Raw genomic sequence first — 19,988 nt, 5'->3', positions numbered from 1 at the left:
TGCCTCAGATATATATATATATATATATATATATATATATATATATATATATATATATATATATATATATATATATATATATATATATATATATATATGTGTGTGTGTGTGTGTGTTCTTTCCTTGAGGTGAAGTACATACCTTTGTGTATCCTTTCTGTGAATCTTATTCAGCTTTTTCTTCTGTGTTATCCAATTCATTTTTTCACTAATGATCCTCACTAACCCAGTTTGAGAAGACCAAAGCTCCTGGAAAAAAAAAAGAAAGAAAGAAAAAAAAAAGATGGGGACTTAAGAGTGAAGGATGGTTAGGAGTTTGTTTTAGTAGCCTGGAAAGTGATTGAATGCAGGATAGAGTCAGCTTTCTTTTTCTCCTCATCAGTGCAGATCATTGAGAAAAATGTCCAAGCAACATTTTATCATCCTGATTTGTTTAGCAATTAAATTAACAATGTTGGAAAAAATCAGTATGCACTGAATTTTGCAGAACAAGTTGACAAGTTATTTATCATTTTATTTAATTTCACAGCTGGCTACAGTTTGACTATATTCAAAGAAATTTTGGCATTTTCTTTTTTGATATTTAATATTTGTTAAATTTTCCATTTATCTTTTAAAAACCTTTTTCGTACTCCAATTTCAGATATTTCTGGTGCTGACTAAAAGTACTCATTTTGAATTTCAAACTTATAAAAATAATTTTTAATTAAAATGTCTCAGCTAAAATTGGTCTAATTTCAGAATTCATTAATGAGTGAATATGTATTTATGTGCATGAAAAATTATATTTTACTACAAACAACTATGTTGGAAAATTATGGCAATTAAAACAGTGAATTATTCTTTTTTAGCTCTTTGATGGCATTGAATGTGAATTTCCAATTTTTTTCCTTTACATGATGATTGATGGTAAGTGATTATTTTTAATCTATAGCATATATAATTGACATGTAAGAAAAATGCAATGAAACATGGCCTTCTGGCCCTAACAAAATTTTGTTAACTACAAGATATTTTTTATCTTATTTGTTTTTATGTCATCTTTACTTCTCAATTCTTCAGTTCCTCTACTCAGTGAATAATGATTTAGAACAAAGATTAAAAGTGGAATGGGGAGCAGTTCAGCCAAATCAACCATGTTTTATAACATATATAATATTCTACAACTATAATACTCCTGATCTGCAAAGATTCGAGAAAGATACATTTTCTCAACTCCTATCCAGGGCCATCTTTGGTCCTTAATACTTAAAAAAATATTTTAATGAGTATTTTTTAACTTTACTATTACTTGCCAATATTCTTTGTAATGTGTATAGTGTTAAGATCCATAATATAAAATGCAGTAAAGTTTTAAAGCATGAAAATTCCCTTTTTAAATCTTAAGAAGTTCAAGTGATTTTCTGAAACAATTTTATTTTTTTAACACCATTCAGTATTTATAGTTTCAATTTTAAGCCTGTACTTTGACTGTTTACTTAGAATTTTTCCATTGGGGAAAAATATCATAACTGTCACTAATTGTATCAAGTTGGATTGATATTTATTTAAATGTAGATATCATGTAATTTTATCCTTCAGGAGTTTTTAGAGGAAATCCTACACAAGTAAAGGAATACCAAGATCTTTTGACTCCAGTCCTTCATCAGACAACAGAAGGTACAACTTAATTTTCTTTTTGAGATATTCAAGTTTTACCAAAATCTTTTTTAAGTATATTAATAATGTGATAAAGTATATGCTGGCTTGCACATAGCTAATGAAGGAACTTGAAATGAAAAAACCTACAGTACTCATGACTCTTCTATTTCATTTCCTTTATCATTTTTTTTTTACCCTAAGAAGAATGGAGTTAAACCTTAGTAGTTAAGAGTAGTCTCAGAGAATTACCAACTCATAATCCTAAAAGTCTGGGATCCTTTATGTTTTGTTGGCTCGTTGTATATTTATTAGTTATCCTCTCTGAATAAGTTATGTTTTTAATGTTCTTTTTGGCCAAAAATTAACCCCTTGAAATCAGTGTAGGCCCATTTAAAGGAAATCACCTTTTGGTCAAGCTATATGCATACTCTCATACTTTCAGCTATTTGAAGCTCATACTGGGTAATTGTCAAAGAATATTACTTTGAATATATTTTTATGGTGATCACTCTTTACTCTTTGAAATTAGTCTTATTTTTTCTATCACCAAAAACTTCATAGTGGATTTTCACCCTATGTGGTTTCATTTTTTTGTTCAAAAACAAGGTATTATTAGAAAGCAGTGAAGTTGGTTTTTTGGGAGACTCCCCTCTAACTCCTTTAAACTACAACAAACTATTTGATATGCCTTAAAAAGTATTCATGTGATTTTTAATGCAGTGATATCTTCAGTCCTTATGTTCAAAATTATCATTTATCCAACATGATAGTTTTATTTAATGTATTATTTAAATAAATAAGTATAATATTTGTAGTTTCTTAAATCAGGTTTAGAAATTTATAGAAAGTTCATTGGTTTTGTTTATTACACAATGAATCCCCCAATGTCCTAATTGATTAATGTTATAGATGTGTATATTAGTAAAAGATCTGAGATGTCCTTGATGACATAGGATTTAATGTAAAAATGGAGGCATGCGATTTTAGGCATATCTTGAAGTGTATGCAATCTCAGAATAATTAAATTCTTGATACATACTTATAACACCTTTAAAGCTCCCTACAAATATCATGATCTTTTTTCATGTAAGATCTATAGATCCTTCATTTAAAGTAATGATTTTTATGCTTTTAGGTAAAGGCACTTTAGAAAAAAAGACTTTTTAAAGTTCTAGTCTATTTAGCCTCAAGTGAAGTTGTTTTTTTTCTCTTCCATAATACTGAGTGGTAGGTAATAGGCTTAAAGTTTAAATGGGAATTTGTTTTCTGAGAAATTCAGTTATAATTCTTCATTTAAGATAGGAAAGGATCTCACTTGTGAAGGTTTTCTGGACTAATTCTATTTGAAATAGTATTTTCCTTCCCTCTAAGTATTCATACTTGTTATTCTATGTGTAGTTGTTAAAATTAAAAAGTGTTAAAAGAGATTATCCTCATATTGCTTGGTAAGGAATTGTATATGCAGCATATGTGTTATTTGAGTATTCAGTTAACTTTTTTTTTCCTGTATTTTGTAATGTGTCTTTTAGACTAAAGCCAGCTTGTGGACAGTCTTTAAGCATATTGAGTTTTGGCTTTCATATATACTACCTTTTAGCCCTCCCCCTTCTAAAAACCATTTCAATTTTATAAAGATTGAATGGCAAGGAAGGAAACTAATTTTATTGGACGATTTATTTTTAAACTCTGCAGGGTATCCTGTTGTTCCGAAATATTATTATGTGCCAGCTGACTTTGTGGAAGCTGAGAAGAAAAATCCTGGTAGTCAGAAGAGATTTCCTAGCAACTGTGGGCGTGATGGAAAATTTTTCCTTTGGGGACAAGCCCTTTATGTCATTGCAAAACTTCTAGGTAAGTAAAAAAGGCAAAGAAAGATGAATACTATTTCTTTTTATTATTTAAGATTTATATCTTTCATATTCTTTATCAAAAATTTTCCTATATACTGTTTATAATATTCTCTTATTAAATATTCTCTCCTCTTTTGATTTTTCATGGCACTAATCTCACTTGTGTTTGGACTATTCCTTCTCAGCCTCTTTCGCTAGATCTTCATCCAGATAAAGTTCTTAACTATATGGGTTCGCCCTACCTCTTCTTCCAAAACATTGTCTTGGGCTTTTTCTTTTTTTCCTCTCTATAGTTTCCTTCTAGTGCTCTTAGTAGCTCCCATGGGTTTAGTCATCATTTATTCAAATGATTCCCAGATCAAAAGAGAACCAAAAAACTGAATGACAAATACTTATTGATAACATTCACCATGGCAGTTCTCTCAGTAGTTGAAAGGCTAATGGATCTATCACTTGGAATTCTGTGAAAAATTGTTGTGTAGAGTTCTTAAGAATCAAAGAAACTGATCAGAATTCTTGGGGCATATGCGAATGAAGGATAGTTTGGTGAACAGAAAAAGCTATTTGTTGGATTTCCATCTTATTATATTGCAACTTGTTGAAAAATTACAATGGTTCTTAGTGCTTTTACCAAAAGGGCTATCATTTTTGTAGATGAAATGCCTTTGTAGAAAATGACAAATGATGAGAAAAGCTAATTGGAGGCATCATACTGAATTGTACAACTTGTACAACTGCTTACCCTGTGAAATACTATTATTGTCTCTGTTCTCCACCATTAGGATATAAATGCTAGATTTGTTTTTACTCTAAGACTAATGGCCTTCAGTTTCTTCTTTACATTCCATTAGGGAAATATATTTCAAAGCCCAGGTTTTCAGTTTCAACATTACATAAATGTGTGGAAAATAATATTTAAGGAAAACCTGACATGAAGCCACTAATGCAGAACAAATTGAGTTAATGCTTTACATTCTGTTCTTTGTTGGCTGTAGTTTTTAGGAGCTGATATATTTACATAATGCTAATGAAAGGCCCATTGGAAAAATTCTCTGCAATTATTCTTCATGGAACAGGACAGGTTGCAGACAAAAGACAATATTATTGATATCATTTCTTTTTACTTAGTGTAGCAGCAAAGCTAACAAAAATGTTATACATGAAATGATGTATTTGAAAAAATGCAAACATGAAAAATGTAGTTGTAATTAGATTGCAACTGTCATCTCAGTGAAATTATCACACTAAAGCCTTGTTACTTAAGAGTTCAATCATTTGATGTTTGAAGTTGCTTGAAGTTTGGTTTTATAGTATTTAACAGTGTCAACAAAATAAAGGTGAGTAGCATTTAACACTGTTGACCATTTTACAACCAACTCTTCATATACTGCTAAATATAAATAACAGCATTAGAACGTTTACATAGGAGTCAAGTGCTCACAACTGGAAGTCAGGGTTTAGAATTTACATTATAAATTTCTTGGACGACACTTCCTGCATCATACTAAATTCAGTTATAGAAAGATAGGAAATTTGCCATCTGGAAAGAAAAGAGCTCTCTCTAATCCTAGTTTCTGAGTGAAATTGAGTGATACTTTTCGAAACAATACAGTTCATCCTTAAATAACCAAATTAAACTTTAAAAATTTTAATGAGAAATAAAACCGGCACAGGAGTCGCAAGATTTAATAAAAATTTATTGTAATTTTAGTTTTGTGTGTTAGGATTTGAAATTCAGGGAGATATATTTTGCATGAGAGTAAATATGAAATGATCATAATTTAGAGCTAAATATTTTAGAGATACTTTACTCCAAATTCCTCACTTTCCAATTGTCTAGGTGACAGAATTTGACATACAAGACATTCAGTAAGTGTTTCTGTTGTTGATAGCTAATTGGCAGTATTTTCATTAACATTTAGTCACAAATATGTATTTTATATTTAATAAATTAAATAATAAAACTACACATGGTTAATAATACTTAGCAATTCTTTTTAAAACTTTTCATTCATGTTTTTTGACCATTTCTCTATTGGGGATGCTCTTATATGTGTTAACAATGACTTCCTGATCATCAGATCCAAAGGCCTTCTTCAGTCTTACTCTCCTTGATCTCCTTGCATTTTGGGGTACTGGTTAAATGCCCATGCATTTGATGTCTTCACCTCAGCATGTCCTGTAGACACTCACCACACTTTTGATTCTTTCTCCCTTTTTAATTGCTCTTTCTCTTTCACTGACTCTTCATCCTCTACATTACTTTCATGCTCTCTACAATATCACCTTTAGGCAATTATTCCCAAATATGTTTCTTCATCTTGATATCTCTTTAGAACTCAAAGCATGTATCTCCAACTGTTTCTCTGACATATCTGCTTGGAAGACCCACTGGTACTTCAAATTCGTTATGTCCAAAATCAGGCCTGTTATTACACCTCTAAACCTTTTTCTTTTTACTCTACTATTTCTGTTAATCTTGCCATCATCCTTTCTTTCTTCCAGATCGATAGTAAACAAGCATTTCTTAAGTTCTTACTCTATATCAGGTACTTCTGAGCTATAGGTGGACTTATCTTTGATTTTTCCTTCTCTCTCATCTCATGTCCTGTGTTAACAAATCTTCAGTATTCTCTAATGTCTTGTGAAACCGTCCTCATCTTTTCAAGTTGCCATCACTCTATTTTTTTAAACCCTCATCCTCTGTCTTAGAATTGACCCAATGCAGAGCAGTAAGGGCTAGGGATTTGGAGTTAAGTGCTTTGCCTATGGTAACCACAGTTAGGAAGTGTTTGAGGTAAAATTTGAACCTAGGATTTTACTTCTTTAAACTTTTAAGAAGGAGAAGCAAATGTAAATAAAATATACTGGAATATTATTTAGACACAAACTGACTTCCTGTATATATTCTGTGATCAATGCATGTCCATTACCATTTCTTATAACCTTCCATAGCTCTGAAAGAGAGAATTTATGTTCAGAACTTTGACCCTTAACACTGCACAACCCTTAGTCACTGAAGAATAAATTATGCTCATTATACTATATAAATCTAAGCAAGAACTTAGATTTTGAAACATTTTATTCATCAAGGACTTTCTAGAATTAATTAATTAACCTCTCAGTGCAACCTAAGCAACTTTCTAAAATTATAGATTATAGACAAATTACTCAGTCTGTATTGGTGGAGGGAGTTTCTACACTAGTAGTACTACTACACCACCAACAAAATCATAACTTTCAATTTTTTCTCTTCATGAAAAAATAAAAAATATTAAGCCACTTCAATCAATCAATAAGCATTTATAAATTCTTGCTATATACCAGACACCATGCTAAGCACTGAACTAATTATTATAGAAATTTAGTATAGAGACATTAATCTTTCTAAGTTTCTTTTATTATTTTATAATAACAGCTGCGGATAAACACACACACACAAACATATATTCATTCCAACAATATACTTTCTCCCTTTTATATATAATAAAAGTTCAAAACCAGAATGCCTGGGGAAGAGCAGATTTTAGTTATTTGAATTTTCTAGTTAACTTGTCATTAAACAGAACATTTCTATCTTTTTCAAAATCTTCATTGTTGTCTTTGTACAATATAATGAGTGGATTTTGCACTTGACCTTGAGTTCAAGTCAACAATTATTTATTAAGTGCCTACTTTGTAGCTAACACTGTTCTTTACTCTGGGTATATAAAGAAAGGCAAAAGCGATCTCTGATATCAAGGAGTTCACACACAAATAACTACGTCCAAACAAGATATGTCCAAGATGAACTAGAGATAATCTCAGAGGAAAAGCACTCATATTAAATTCTAATAAAGGCTTCTTAAAGAGGATGGGACTTGAATTGAAACTTCAAAGGGTCCAGGGAAACCAGGAGGCAGAGGCAAGGAGGGAGAATTTGTCAGAGGGGAATGACTTGAACCTGGGTCTTCTTGACTTTAAGACCAACTACCTCTCTACTCTACTTGACTGCACCTAGGTACTTGATAAATGTTTCTTTTGTATAGAGATTTAATAAAGATTTTTTTCATGTTTTTTTTTCACAAATAGATTTTTCTATTAAGGAAGTGCCTCCAGTTTCCCACATATTAATTGGGCACATAGTAGATGCATATAAACATTTGTTGCAATAGAGTAAATGAATGAAAGTGCTTTGAAAAGTTAAAAAAAATAAGCAACAAGTGCTGGTTTTATTAATGGTTTTTGTTAAAACTCTTTCTGAATCATTTTTTGGAGCTTAGAACATATTTTCTCATAAAAACAATGGTATAAAATGGTAAACTCACATTTTAATTATAAAAGGTCACTGACTGTGTTGTAGCTTTAAATAGCTGATACTTCAATTTTCATTTGATTTATTTACTACTACTACTGCAGTATTGGGTATATGGGATGTTCAGGGAAGACTAGTACCTGTAGTGTAAGTGTTTACTGAGCCCTTTTCAAGGCTGCTCACTCCCTTTTGGTGTCTGTCACCCAACTCTCACCAAGAAGCTATTGCATTCAGCTACCACAATTCAGTAAACCATTTTGGCAGTTGAGCTAAAGCAGGCTGAAGGTAACCAAAAAGTCTCAAATCTTTTGTGGGGTGCCTGCCTCAGGCATGTGAAGATTTCACCTAGCAAAAGGGGAAAATGAGAATAATTTGCTCCAGTGATCATGAAGGTGACAGAAGCAGGTGCTGTGGAGTGCTTAGAGTTTTGATTAGACATCAAAGAAACCGAAGTCATCCACTGCATCCCCAGCCATACCAGTGGTCTCGACTTTTGTCTTACCATTGGACTGGCAGAGAGAGTGAAGCCCAGAACTTTGTGCAAATCTGCCACACTTAAATCCAGTTTATGCATGAGTCAAAAGATGTCACCAGTAATGTCACTTTGGTCTTCTTCAAGTAGGAAGGATGACAACCAACTGCATCATAGGATAGTTATCTTCTTATCTTCTCCCGTTTACTCCATAAAATGTTTATGTTACATTACAAAGGGATTATTATTCTGAGTTGGTCACTCATAATTTTTGTGTTTATAATATTAGATAGTACAGGTATTATTTCATGCCTTCATAATATCCAAGGAGAATGTTTGCCACATAAAAGTATGCAGTTTATTTAGCTTCTCCAATAGACCTGAACCAAACTCCACTGAGTGTTGGTAAGACTACCCAGATGTAGGATATCAATTTTTGGGTGCTAGAAACAGTTACCATAATATTACTAGTTATGTCCAGCAGTACCTAAGAAATGGAGACCTTTGATCTATAATGGTTTGCTAACTTTGAACAGAATTCATTATGACTATTTCTTATAGGTTTTAAGTCACTAATCAGTTAAATAAAATATGAATACAAGAAAGGAAAAGGTTTATTGCTGGACTATTGCCTCTTAGAGAGATTTACTAGTTGTTTTATTTCCAGAATTGTAAAACAAAAGGTATTGATTTTTAAGCAATCTCATTATCTGTTTTGTGGGAATAGAGTGATTACAAGTGACTTAAGTGCACCCTAAACGAATAATTTGGGATGTTTTTTCACTTAGTTTACTTCATAATTAACTGAATTTATTAGTATTAAGAAGTTTTATTTAAACCTCCACCTCCACCATAATCATTTAATAAAACAAAACAAAATAAACCCTACTTATTTCATTAAAGAACTAACACACAGATTAGTTAAACATTTCCATTAGTGTTGTTCTTTGATTATTTCTTAATGTATTAAAGAATTGAAGGGGGTGAAAAGAGTAGGTTTTTAGTCATATGACTTGGTTCTGAATCCAAGTGCAACATATTGGCTACATGGTCTTGAGCAGGTCATTTCTTCTCTTTAGGACTCAGTTTCTTCATCTATAAAATGAAAGGGTAGAACTAACTGATCTCTAGCATCTTTTCCAACTCTAAATCTTGTTGTTCAGTGAGAGTTTCAAATAAAAATAAGACTTTCCTCAGGGGACTTGAAAAAGCTGACCCTTTCTCTCAAACTTGTAAAAAGGGGAAAGTACATTTATACATAGAAATAAATCTAAGATAAACATCAAATATTTTAAATCACTCTTTATTTTGTTGTTATTTATATGTTTTTTCCCCTACTCAAGTGTGAGCCCCTTGTGGGCAGAGATAGTATTTCTACCTTTCTTTGTGTATCTTGTGCTTGACATGGTGTCTAACACAGAGTAAGAGTTTAATAAATGCTTGTCACCTGATTTTTTTTCAAAGAAAAGAAAATACTCTGATCAACTAACAGTTTTAAATAGTGAAGCCTGTCTGAATATACTTTTTAAATTCAGCTTTCCTCCTTTTTGTGAATTTTTCATTCTTTCTGTTGAACATTAGTTCTACCTGAGAAATTTCTTGTGTCCTAAAAACAATTAATGATTGGGTGCCTTTAATTTTGCCAACAGAGAATCATCCCCAGTTATGCCACCCAGGGGATAAATATACTATACAAAGATTTACACAGCCTCACACAATTTTATCAGTACTTTCATTAGCTCTGTCTTTGATTACCTATTATATTTGTCAGATTTTTATCACTGTATATTCAAACAAACAGTTATGCAAATATTTTGGTTACTATATTCAAATGAAATTCATAGAGTTTGTATTCTGATATCATTTGGAGCAAGCCATTTGGTTCTCTGTTCAGTATTCCAATGGTGGAAGTTGCATATTAAATGAAAAATCATATTTCCATTGTGAAAAGATTTCAGGTAAACTGAAAATGCACAACTATGCATGAGTTGTTTTTAATTGTGTATGGCTGTGAATTTCTGCTCTAATTCTCAATGGAAAATATTTCCCATTGTGACTGATGAATCCATTTAGTATGACTTGTGGAAGTTGAGCAAGTACATCTCATAATTCCAAGTACATCAGCTAAAGTGCTCTAGTAGTTTGAAATTACCACACCATCCTTTTTAAACGGTTAAATTGGTCTTTCTGTGCCAATTGTCTCAAATCTCTTCTTCTTTACTGATTAGTACTTTTTAATCACCCAGTGTATATATGCCATTTTAAAACTGCCTTTGCAAACTATAAACACCAGCAGCTTATGGTCCCAAGAAGCTAGTACATAAATACATTTAGCATTCTAAAAATTATAATCCCTATTATCGTTGGAATTTTAGAGCCTTTTTGTGTTTAGGAATTATGTTTAGCAGCAAATGAAAATTATATTAAACTTTATTCTTCCCTCTCCCAAAAGGAGTAAGTTCAGCACTAAAAAATCCCAAGAGGCTAAAGTGTTGTAAATACCTGCAAATCACTATCAGATTTCATTTCATGACATCTTTGCCCCCTACAATTCCCTGTAATTGAGGTTACATGCACTTGAAAAAGAACGAGAAAATCAAATGCATTGATTTTTTTTCTTAAGAAAAGATAGGGTTTTCAGTACTTTTAAGGATTTTATGATGAAAATGCAATTTTAAAATATTCTTCAGTTCAGCAATTTGGCAAGTTAATATTATGCTCTGTAGCTTCAGTTCTGTAATTACATTAAGTATAACTCCTACTCAGGTAACTTCAAATGTCTTTATGATTGAACTGTTTATTAAGATGGGAAGGTAAGTTACTTTTTTTCTTCTTTCTTTTTTGTTTGTTAGTTCAGATGGTCAATGATTTCCTCCATTTTACTCATTAGTATATCCAATCCTTTGACTATCAAAATAGTGTTGAAGGAACAGAAAGGTAGCATGTTACTGTCTAAAGAAACCCTGCTTTCAAATTTTGCCTCAGAAACTACCTTTGTTAACATTGGCAACTCATTGTTCTCATTTTAAAATCAAAGGGGTTAATTGATCTCTTCTAGTTCTCAGTTTGTGGGATAGGAAGAGGGATTAGACTTGTGATTTTGTTATTATAGAGAAATCTCTAGTGATAAACTCCTACTAATGCAGATTCACACCTCTGCAATTTATAGGATTATAAATAGAAATGGTAAGTGACTTAACTAAGATATTAAGTGACAGTCCAGGATCATATAGTCAGTATGTAATTAGAGGTTGGACTTGACTCTAAGTCTTCCTTGTTTCAAGATCAGCCACTCTTTCCATTATACAGTGCTATGAAAACCTACTCACATAACATGTACTAATATACATAAATAATCTTTAAACTATCCTAGCTAGTTTATTTGTGCCTTTAATATTTTTATCATGACTGAGTCATCTCACTTTTGTTCTTTAAAACTTGGGTCAAGTCTGGGAAGAGAGGGGGAGAGAGTATTGTTGTTATAAAGATATATGATAGAAGGTACATTTTTCCTATAGGTCATCAAAAATAAGATGTGAATAGTACATGATGCACCACTGAAATATAAGAATCAGGTTGATAGGATCATTTCTTTTCTTCATTTTCAGCTGATGACCTAATAAGTCCAAAAGACATTGACCCAATCCAGAGGTATATCCCTCTACAGGATCAGCGGAATATTAGCATGAGATTCTCTAATCAGGTAATAACATTTTATTATGTCATTTGTCATTTATTATGTCATTATGACACTAGGTCAAGTAATACAGCAAAAGATTCCTTTCGGTAGAGTCTCTTGAGATCATCTGAAGGATTTTTGTTTTTCTTAAATCATAAAAAGCATTGTATCTTCTTAAGAAACAATATGATTTCTCATCCTTTAAGTTAAGTTCTACTTAGATCAATGAGCTTTTGCCAAACAATGAGGGAACCAAGATATATAATAATGTACAGACTTCTCAGACCATATACAAAAGGCCCTTTATGGAGAGATAAGGCTGCTTTACATCTCCCATTTACTGTTACCTTACAGAAGGCTAAATCTTTTTTCCTTCTTCTTTCAAAGACATTTTTTCTGTAAAACTCTAGAATGACAGTTGGAGGCTTTGTTACTGGTAACAAGTGACATGATTTTTTCCAAAAATGTTTTAAAGTTTAGCTTCTTTGGATTCAGACTGTTGGTTCAACAAAATAAGCATTTTTGGATGAATAAGATTGATGTTGACTTGGCCAAACTCTGAAGTATCAAATGGTATCAGTAATGAGTACATTTAAAATGAAAACTTTATGGATTGTGGAAACTGCCTGAAGAGAGAAAGGGAATAAACCTGAATATGTGACTAGGATTCAAAGCAGTCGAAATTCACTTAAGGAGGAAAACATCACCACTTAAAAGAAAATATGCGTATTAAACTGAATTATTCCATGTATTTTGAATGTATATATAGACATATGTTTACATACACATATATGTACATACAAAGCACCATTAAACATTCATTTCTTTAAGATGTTAATTTAATTATTTGTTTGGCATACATATATTCAGTTTCTAAATGTGCAAGACATGAGCAAGGCCCAGTACAGTTAGTTACCATACGTTTTGTTCTAGTCAGTTATGTTGCCTTTTTAAAAAACCTCGGCTACTTTATTTAAAGTAGATATTTATTTATTTATTTATTAGAGTAGATATTTACAGAAGGCTAAATCTTTTTTCCTTCTTCTTTCAAAGACATTTTTTCTGTAAAACTCTAGAATGACAGTTGGAGGCTTTGTTACTGGTAACAAGTGACGTGATTTTTTCCAAAAATGTTTTAAATGTTTTAAAGTTTAGCTTCTTTGGATTCAGACTGTTGGTTCAACAAAATAAGCATTTTTGGATGAATAAGATTGATGTTGATAATATCAATGTTTATCAATAGGAATGATGTTGATGACATCAACATCATTCTTACTGATAAACATTGATAAAATAATACTTAATATTTAATGCATTTGTAAAAGCATTTTGTTTTCCCATTAACTTGAAAATTCACATAGTAACATGTGAGAATAACTTCCTACTAAGCTTAGAGAATTTGAAAAGTATCTCATGATTACAGGCAAAGAAGAAATTTGCCACAAGAAGAAGCCAAATGTACTGCTTTTCCAAATTAAAAAAAGACAAAATTTGAAAGCATTTAAATTGTAGCTTGTGAACACTTAGAAAGGAAATCAGTAACCAATACTAGTTAACATAGCTTCATCAAGATTGCACTATGCCAAACTAACTTTGTTTTCTTTCTCGCCTCCTTCCATCCCTTTTAATAATGGACAGAGTAAACACATAGATCAGGCTAGGTACTTAGTGCTGTCAATACAGTACTAGGACTGTAATCAGGAAGACATCTCCTTGAGTTCAAAACTGACCACAGACACTTACTAGCTATATGACCTGAGTCACTTAATCCCATTTGCCTTATACCTAAAGAATATTTCCAACCAGTTTTTTAGAAGAAGGAATAGAATTTTTTTTTTTACATGAATCCTTGGAGGTGCGGTAACATTGATGGTAAAATAAAGGAGGGTCAAATTTAAAATAAAGGCGATTTGAAGCCAGTATTCTGCTAGCTCCGCAACAATTTTCTGGCATTTAAAGTGTTGTAAAAAGGAATTCTTTATCCCTTTTTTAATTTAATGGGGGACCCGGAGGTCCTCTTACCATAGAAATGTGTAGGGATTAACCAGCTCACAGTGACAGAAAGTAGAAACCAAAGAGACAGGAAGTGTGGTAGAAAAAGGAGAGAAGAGGGAATCAGTTGCTGACAGTTAGGGCTGGCTAGCAGTTTTAGGGAAGTTGCTTGCTGGTCTTGAGTTGGGTTGGTTGTTGATGTTTAGTTTCTGGAATATAAAGGCAGGCCTGAACTTACTGAGAGGGCTTTTTGGCTTTAGCCTTTAGAGGGGCTTTTGGGCCTTTGGTACTTTTTGGGAGGTGGCTGGTCTTCACTGACAGATCTAATTGGGGTTGGATTAAACACTGATTGGGTTGGTTTTGATTGGACTGGATTAGATTTGAACTTTGTGGGATGATTGTTAGTTATAGGTAGAAATAGGCAGTTTTAGGTAGTAATTATAGGTAGTTATAGGATAACTAGTATAGACATTGGGAAATTTTCTTTCTCTACCTCTTTCCTATATTTCTCTCCTTTATTATATTCATTTTACTATATTCTTTTACTATTTCTATTTTAATCAAACTAAATTCTTAATTATTTAAAGCTGCTAGAAGTTTTCTTTTCTCTGGCCTAAAGGGATAATATTAATTTACAACTCTATTATATTCTCATTAAAACTTAAATTATTAAAAGCTGCTCTCTTATTTTGTCAAAACCCCTATTTTAACCCTTATAGTGTCAAAGTAAAGAGATGATATTAAATTAGTGGGAAGCCAAGAATCAACTTCCCATGACTCATTTGCATTTGAAATCCTTAACAATTGGGGAATGAATGTTACCATTCCCAAAGCTCACTACATAAAATTCCATTTTAATTGTAATACTGCTTTACCTCTTTCCCCTCCAGTTTGTAAGGCAAAGCAAAAGAAAAGTTTGATTAATTTTTTAAAACATCCTTACTTCTGTCTTAGAATCCATAGGAAATATTGGTTCCAAGGCAGAAAAGCAGTAAGGGCTAGGCAATTAGGGTTAAGTGTCTTGTCCAGGGTTACATAGCTTGAAGCGAGGATTCTTATCTCCAGGTTTGGCTCTCTATCCACTGAGCTACCTAGCTGTCGCAAATCTGATTATTTTTTATAGAGAATCACTTTACAGACTGAAGTGTATTCATTTGCTAAGGTGAATTAATTCCATTCAACTAAGAAAGCATTTATTGAGTAGTACCTACTATATGCATCTACTATGTATATATACAATATATAGTAATATATACTGTACTATGTGTTGGAAGAGATTATTAGGAATAATCCTTGTCCTTATGGAATTCAGAATCTACATAGATAAATACCATATAATAATAGCAAAATAATATACACTAAATTCATAAATGGGGTATAAGCAAAGTGATGACTATCTCTAATCTCATAGTCCATGAACCAACTAATATTTCCTAAGTGCTATATTTTATGGCTAATACTGTATTGGGTAAAATTTCATGTCATAAACCCTTAATTATTCTTTACTATGTGTTCTCTCTCAAACTAGGAAGGAGATCAGTGATATCAAACTCAAGTAGAAATGGGGCCACTAACCCATAAATAAGTATGCCTGGAGGCTATATATTGGCTTAATTTTAAATTGTGATATTGTCTGTACTTTATTGTATTTTTATGTATTTTGTTAAGTATTTCCCAATTATATTTGAATCCTTTGGGGCCACCCTTAGGAGTGTTGTGGGCCACATACAGTATGTGTTTGACACTTCTGTTCTAGGTGATAAAAATTAGTCCTGAAAACAATTCCCAGAAATTGGAATTTTTGGAGATAGGGAGTGGGAGGAACCTTATGTGACTTGTTGAAGGAGCATCCTTAAAATCTCACAGATAAAAATGAGCTAAGTGAAACATTTACTGAAATTATTTCCTAATGTATATACAAGAGATATTTGAAAAGAAAACAGACTGGAGACAAATCCACTTATTTATTGTTTAGGCAACATCTAAGATAATACCTCCCTCTGTATTCTACCTTCCTATTTTAAGGCCACTTGAAGATGATAAAGTAATAAACTAGATTCTCCAAGTACATAAATTATTCCTTAGGAACCAATTAAGCCATTTTAGAAGTTTCATTAACACTTTCATGACAAGAGGTGCTCTAAAGCACTTGTTTTCGAGATGATATAAAAAGGTTCCTCAAAAAGCCTCCTCCAGTACTTTGTGATGTGTAGGTAACTCTGGGTTCTCAGACTTTGTGTAAGCAGAATATAAACTCTGATTTTACCAAGCTAGAAAGGATTTGAGTTTAAGCCTGGTGATAAACTGAATGGCTTTCATCTGAGGACCATTCTAGCTAATCTGGGAAAGGGTCATAACCACACTGGCTAATAGTGATGAATTTTGGCTTTACTAGCTACTAAGAAATTCTTAATTGTAGAGGCGTTGCAATGTGCATTGCTAGAGGCTCCTTCAAGTGCTTAGGTGAAAGGTAGCACTTTTTTTTTCATTTGGCAGCTGCATAAAGTTATGTCGGTCATCAGTAGGATTTATCAAATACTTAGTGTGCATGTGTGTACATATGTTTGTGTAAGTCTAGAAATCTATGTATCCAGTCCCCATTTCTCTTCTGATCTGTACTCCTGGAGTTTAGATGTCATGGGATGTCCCTTCATTTCCAACTAATTGTACCTCTTTGAAATGAATTCCATTATGACCCAAGGAAATCTTATTATCAGGAAACTCATTATCCCTGTGAAGGTCACTATTACCATCAGTATACTTTGCCCCTGTGATTGGAGGCATAGTAGGAAGAGTAAAGCATTATATAATGTGTTGGTTTGGAATCAGGAAGACCTGATTAATATCCTGCTATAGCCACCATGTTTCATTTTTAATTTTTTTAGATTCATGTAGTTGGGTTTTTTTTTTAAACCCTTACCTTCCATCTTGGAGTCAATACTGTGTGTATTGGCTCCAAGGCAGAAGAGTGGTAAGGGTAGGCAATGGGGGTCAAGTGACTTTCCTAGGGTCACACAGCTGGGAAGTGTCTAAGGTCAGATTTGAACCCAGGACCTCCCGTCTCTAGGCCTGGCTCTCAATCCACTGAGCTACCTAGCTGCCCCCATTCATGTTTTATCATTGCTTTGATCTGAATTTTCAAAGTTGGGTTTTTCCCCAGATTTTCAATGTATAAATAATTCTCTTTTTACAATCTTAATTCTGCATCAGTTCATAGATGTCTTCCTAGTTTCCTCTGAAATTGCCCATTTCATTATTTTTTCAGGTATAATAATATGCCATTATATTCTTATTCCATAATTTATCATTCCTCAAAAGGAGAAGATCCCCTCAATTGCCAATATTGATCTATCATTAAAAGAGGTGCTATAAATCTTTGTAAATTTTTCCTCTTTTTCAGTTTCTTTGGTAGTATTTCTCTAGTGGTGGTATAGCTAGGTCCTAGGGTATGCACGGTTAATAATTTGTGGACAAAGTTCCAGATTGTTTTCCAGAATGACTGAACTAATTCACATGTCTATGAACAGTGCACTAGTATGCCTGTTTTTCCACAGCCTTTTCAACTTTTATCATTTTCCTCTTTTATCTTTGCCAGTCTGATAGATTTAAGATAGAATCTTAAACTTTTTAAATTTGAATTTCTCTATTAGCAATTTAGAGGATATTTTTCGTATCATTGCTGATGGCTCAGATTTCTTTGAAAACTGCTTTTTCATATCCTTTCACCATTCATCTACTGGAGAATGACTCTTTGTCTTAAATATTTGAATCAGCTCCTTATTGTATCGTAGATATGAGACCTTTATCAGAGAAATTTGTTAAAAATATTTTCTCCCCAGTTACTTTTACATTTTACGTAGTCAAGATTATCCATTTTATCTTGTGTCACCTTCTCTGTCTCTTATTTAATCAGGAACTCTTCTCTATCCAAAAATCTAAAAGGTCATTTCTTCTTTCTTCTTATTTGTTTATGATGTGACCTTTTATAGCTAGGTCATGTTTCTGTTTTTGTTGTATGGTGTAAGGTGGTGTTCTAAACCTAATTTCTATTCTTCTACTATCTAGTTTTCTCTGCAGATTTTTGCCAAATAGTGAACCTTTCCCCTGTAACTTGGGTGTTTGGAATTTATCAAATACTGTGCTACTGTGTTTGTTTTTCTGTGTTGCGTACCCAATCTGTTCCATTGATTGACTTCTCTTTCTCTTTTTCAACCAGTACCAAATCATTTTAAGCATAATTGCCTGGCAGTATAGTTTGAAGTCATCTACTTTTATTATTCCCTTTCTTTCCACTTTTTTATTATTCCCTTGAGATAATTAACCTCTTATTTCTCCATATGAATTCCATTACTGTTTTTCTAGATATTGTTTTGAGAGTTTAGCATAGCACTGAATAAATAAACTAAGTGAGCTTCTATTGTCAACTTTGCTGGCTGTTGTGTTAATTAGTTTTTAATTGACTCTTTAGGTTCTCTAAGTGCACTATCATGTCATTGGCAAAAATTTGATAATTTTGTTTTTTCTTTGTCTTTTTTATGCTTATTGCCCCAACTTCTTTTTCTTATCCTGTTGTTATTAGTACTATGTTAAATAGTAGTGGTAACACTAGGAATCTTTGCTTTATCTCTGATCCTATTGGAAAGGCTAACTTTTCTTCATTACGTAACAATGTTTGCTTTTGGATTTAGAAAAATGATGTTTACTATTTTGAGGAAAGGTCCATTAATTCCTATAATTTCCACAATTTTGTAATAAAAATATTACATATTTCCAAATGCTTTTCAACATCTACTGATATAGTTATATTATTTATTATTTATATTATTAGAATGATTTATATGGCAAAAACAACAACAATTTCAACTAACATTTATAAAGTGTTTAGGGTTTTCAAAATGCACTACATGGTATAGTGCAATGATGGGCAAACTATTCCCCACTGGCCAGATCCAGGCCATAGGTTGCTCATCACTGCCTTAAGCAATTCCCTAATTCCTATGCCCCCCACATCCAGATGTAGTGGTTAGGGAATTGCTTAAGGCAGTGATGGGCAAACTATGGCTTGGATCTGGCTCGTGGGGAATAGTTTGCCCATCACTGATATAGTGAATAGAAAACTGGGCCTGGAGTAAGGAAAACCTGAGCTCAGACCAGCCTTATATACTTACTAGCTTTTTGACCCTGGGCAAGGGACTATGTTTATAATAGTACCTGCTTTTCATGGTTGTGAGGATTGAAAAAGATAAAAATTTTAATACCCCAAGTAAGCTCAATATGCTAGCAATTGTCATCATTATCACATATTATATCATGTATTCTTCCCTATAATCTTGTGAGATAAGTGATATTATTATCCTCATTTTACAAATTTGGAGATTGAAGCAGATAGAAGTTAAATGATTTGTCCAGGATCACACAGCTACTAGTTAGTGAAGGCAGAATTTGAGAGCAGGCATTCCTGATTCTTAGTATTTATAGTCTGCCTTGTGTTGAACCAAAAATGCATTCCTGTTATAAACCCAAGCTGGCTATAGTGTATAGTCATTCTAATATGTTGTTGCTCAAAATATTCTTTTGGAATAGTTTACCTAAAAATTTTGCATCAATGTTCATTAGAGACATTAGTCTATAGTTTTCTTTATTTTGACTCTCCCTAAATTAAATATCAACATCATATTTATGTCATTGAAAAAAATTAAAAGTTTCCTTTTCTCATTATTGCAAATAGTTCATATAATATTAGAATTAATTATTTTTTTAATATTTGGTAGAATTGGTTTATGAATGCATCTGATTCTGGAGTATCTTCCCCCCTTAGGAGTTCATTTATGACTTGTTCTGTTTGTATTCCAGATATTGGGTTATTTAAATAGCCCGCTTTTTGTTAATTTGGGTATTTTCTATTTTAAAAAATATTTATCTGTTTCCTCTAGTCTAGGTCATCAATCTTATGATCATATAATTGAGCAAAATAGTTTCTGGTGATTTCCTTTATTTCTTCATCAATTGCTATAGTTTTCCCATTTTCCTTTTTGATATAAACAGTTTGACTTTTCTCTCT

General features: G+C 32.3%; 1 protein-coding gene across 2 annotated transcripts in view; it reads left to right on the top strand.

The window, feature by feature from the left end:
* PHKB (phosphorylase kinase regulatory subunit beta) overlaps nt 1–19,988 on the top strand; it is a 231,915-nt gene that overhangs the window by 117,619 nt on the left and 94,308 nt on the right. For both annotated transcript variants that reach the window (XM_044664172.1, XM_044664174.1), the window contains exons 11-14: nt 851–908; nt 1,581–1,658; nt 3,333–3,491; nt 11,865–11,959. In XM_044664172.1, coding sequence (XP_044520107.1) covers nt 851–908; nt 1,581–1,658; nt 3,333–3,491; nt 11,865–11,959 — 390 coding nt within the window. The remainder of the gene's footprint in view (nt 1–850; nt 909–1,580; nt 1,659–3,332; nt 3,492–11,864; nt 11,960–19,988) is intronic.

This window comes from Gracilinanus agilis, chromosome 2, assembly GCF_016433145.1.
Source record: "Gracilinanus agilis isolate LMUSP501 chromosome 2, AgileGrace, whole genome shotgun sequence".
Classification (NCBI taxonomy): domain Eukaryota; kingdom Metazoa; phylum Chordata; class Mammalia; order Didelphimorphia; family Didelphidae; genus Gracilinanus; species Gracilinanus agilis.
This window is presented reverse-complemented; position numbering and strand designations above follow the sequence as displayed.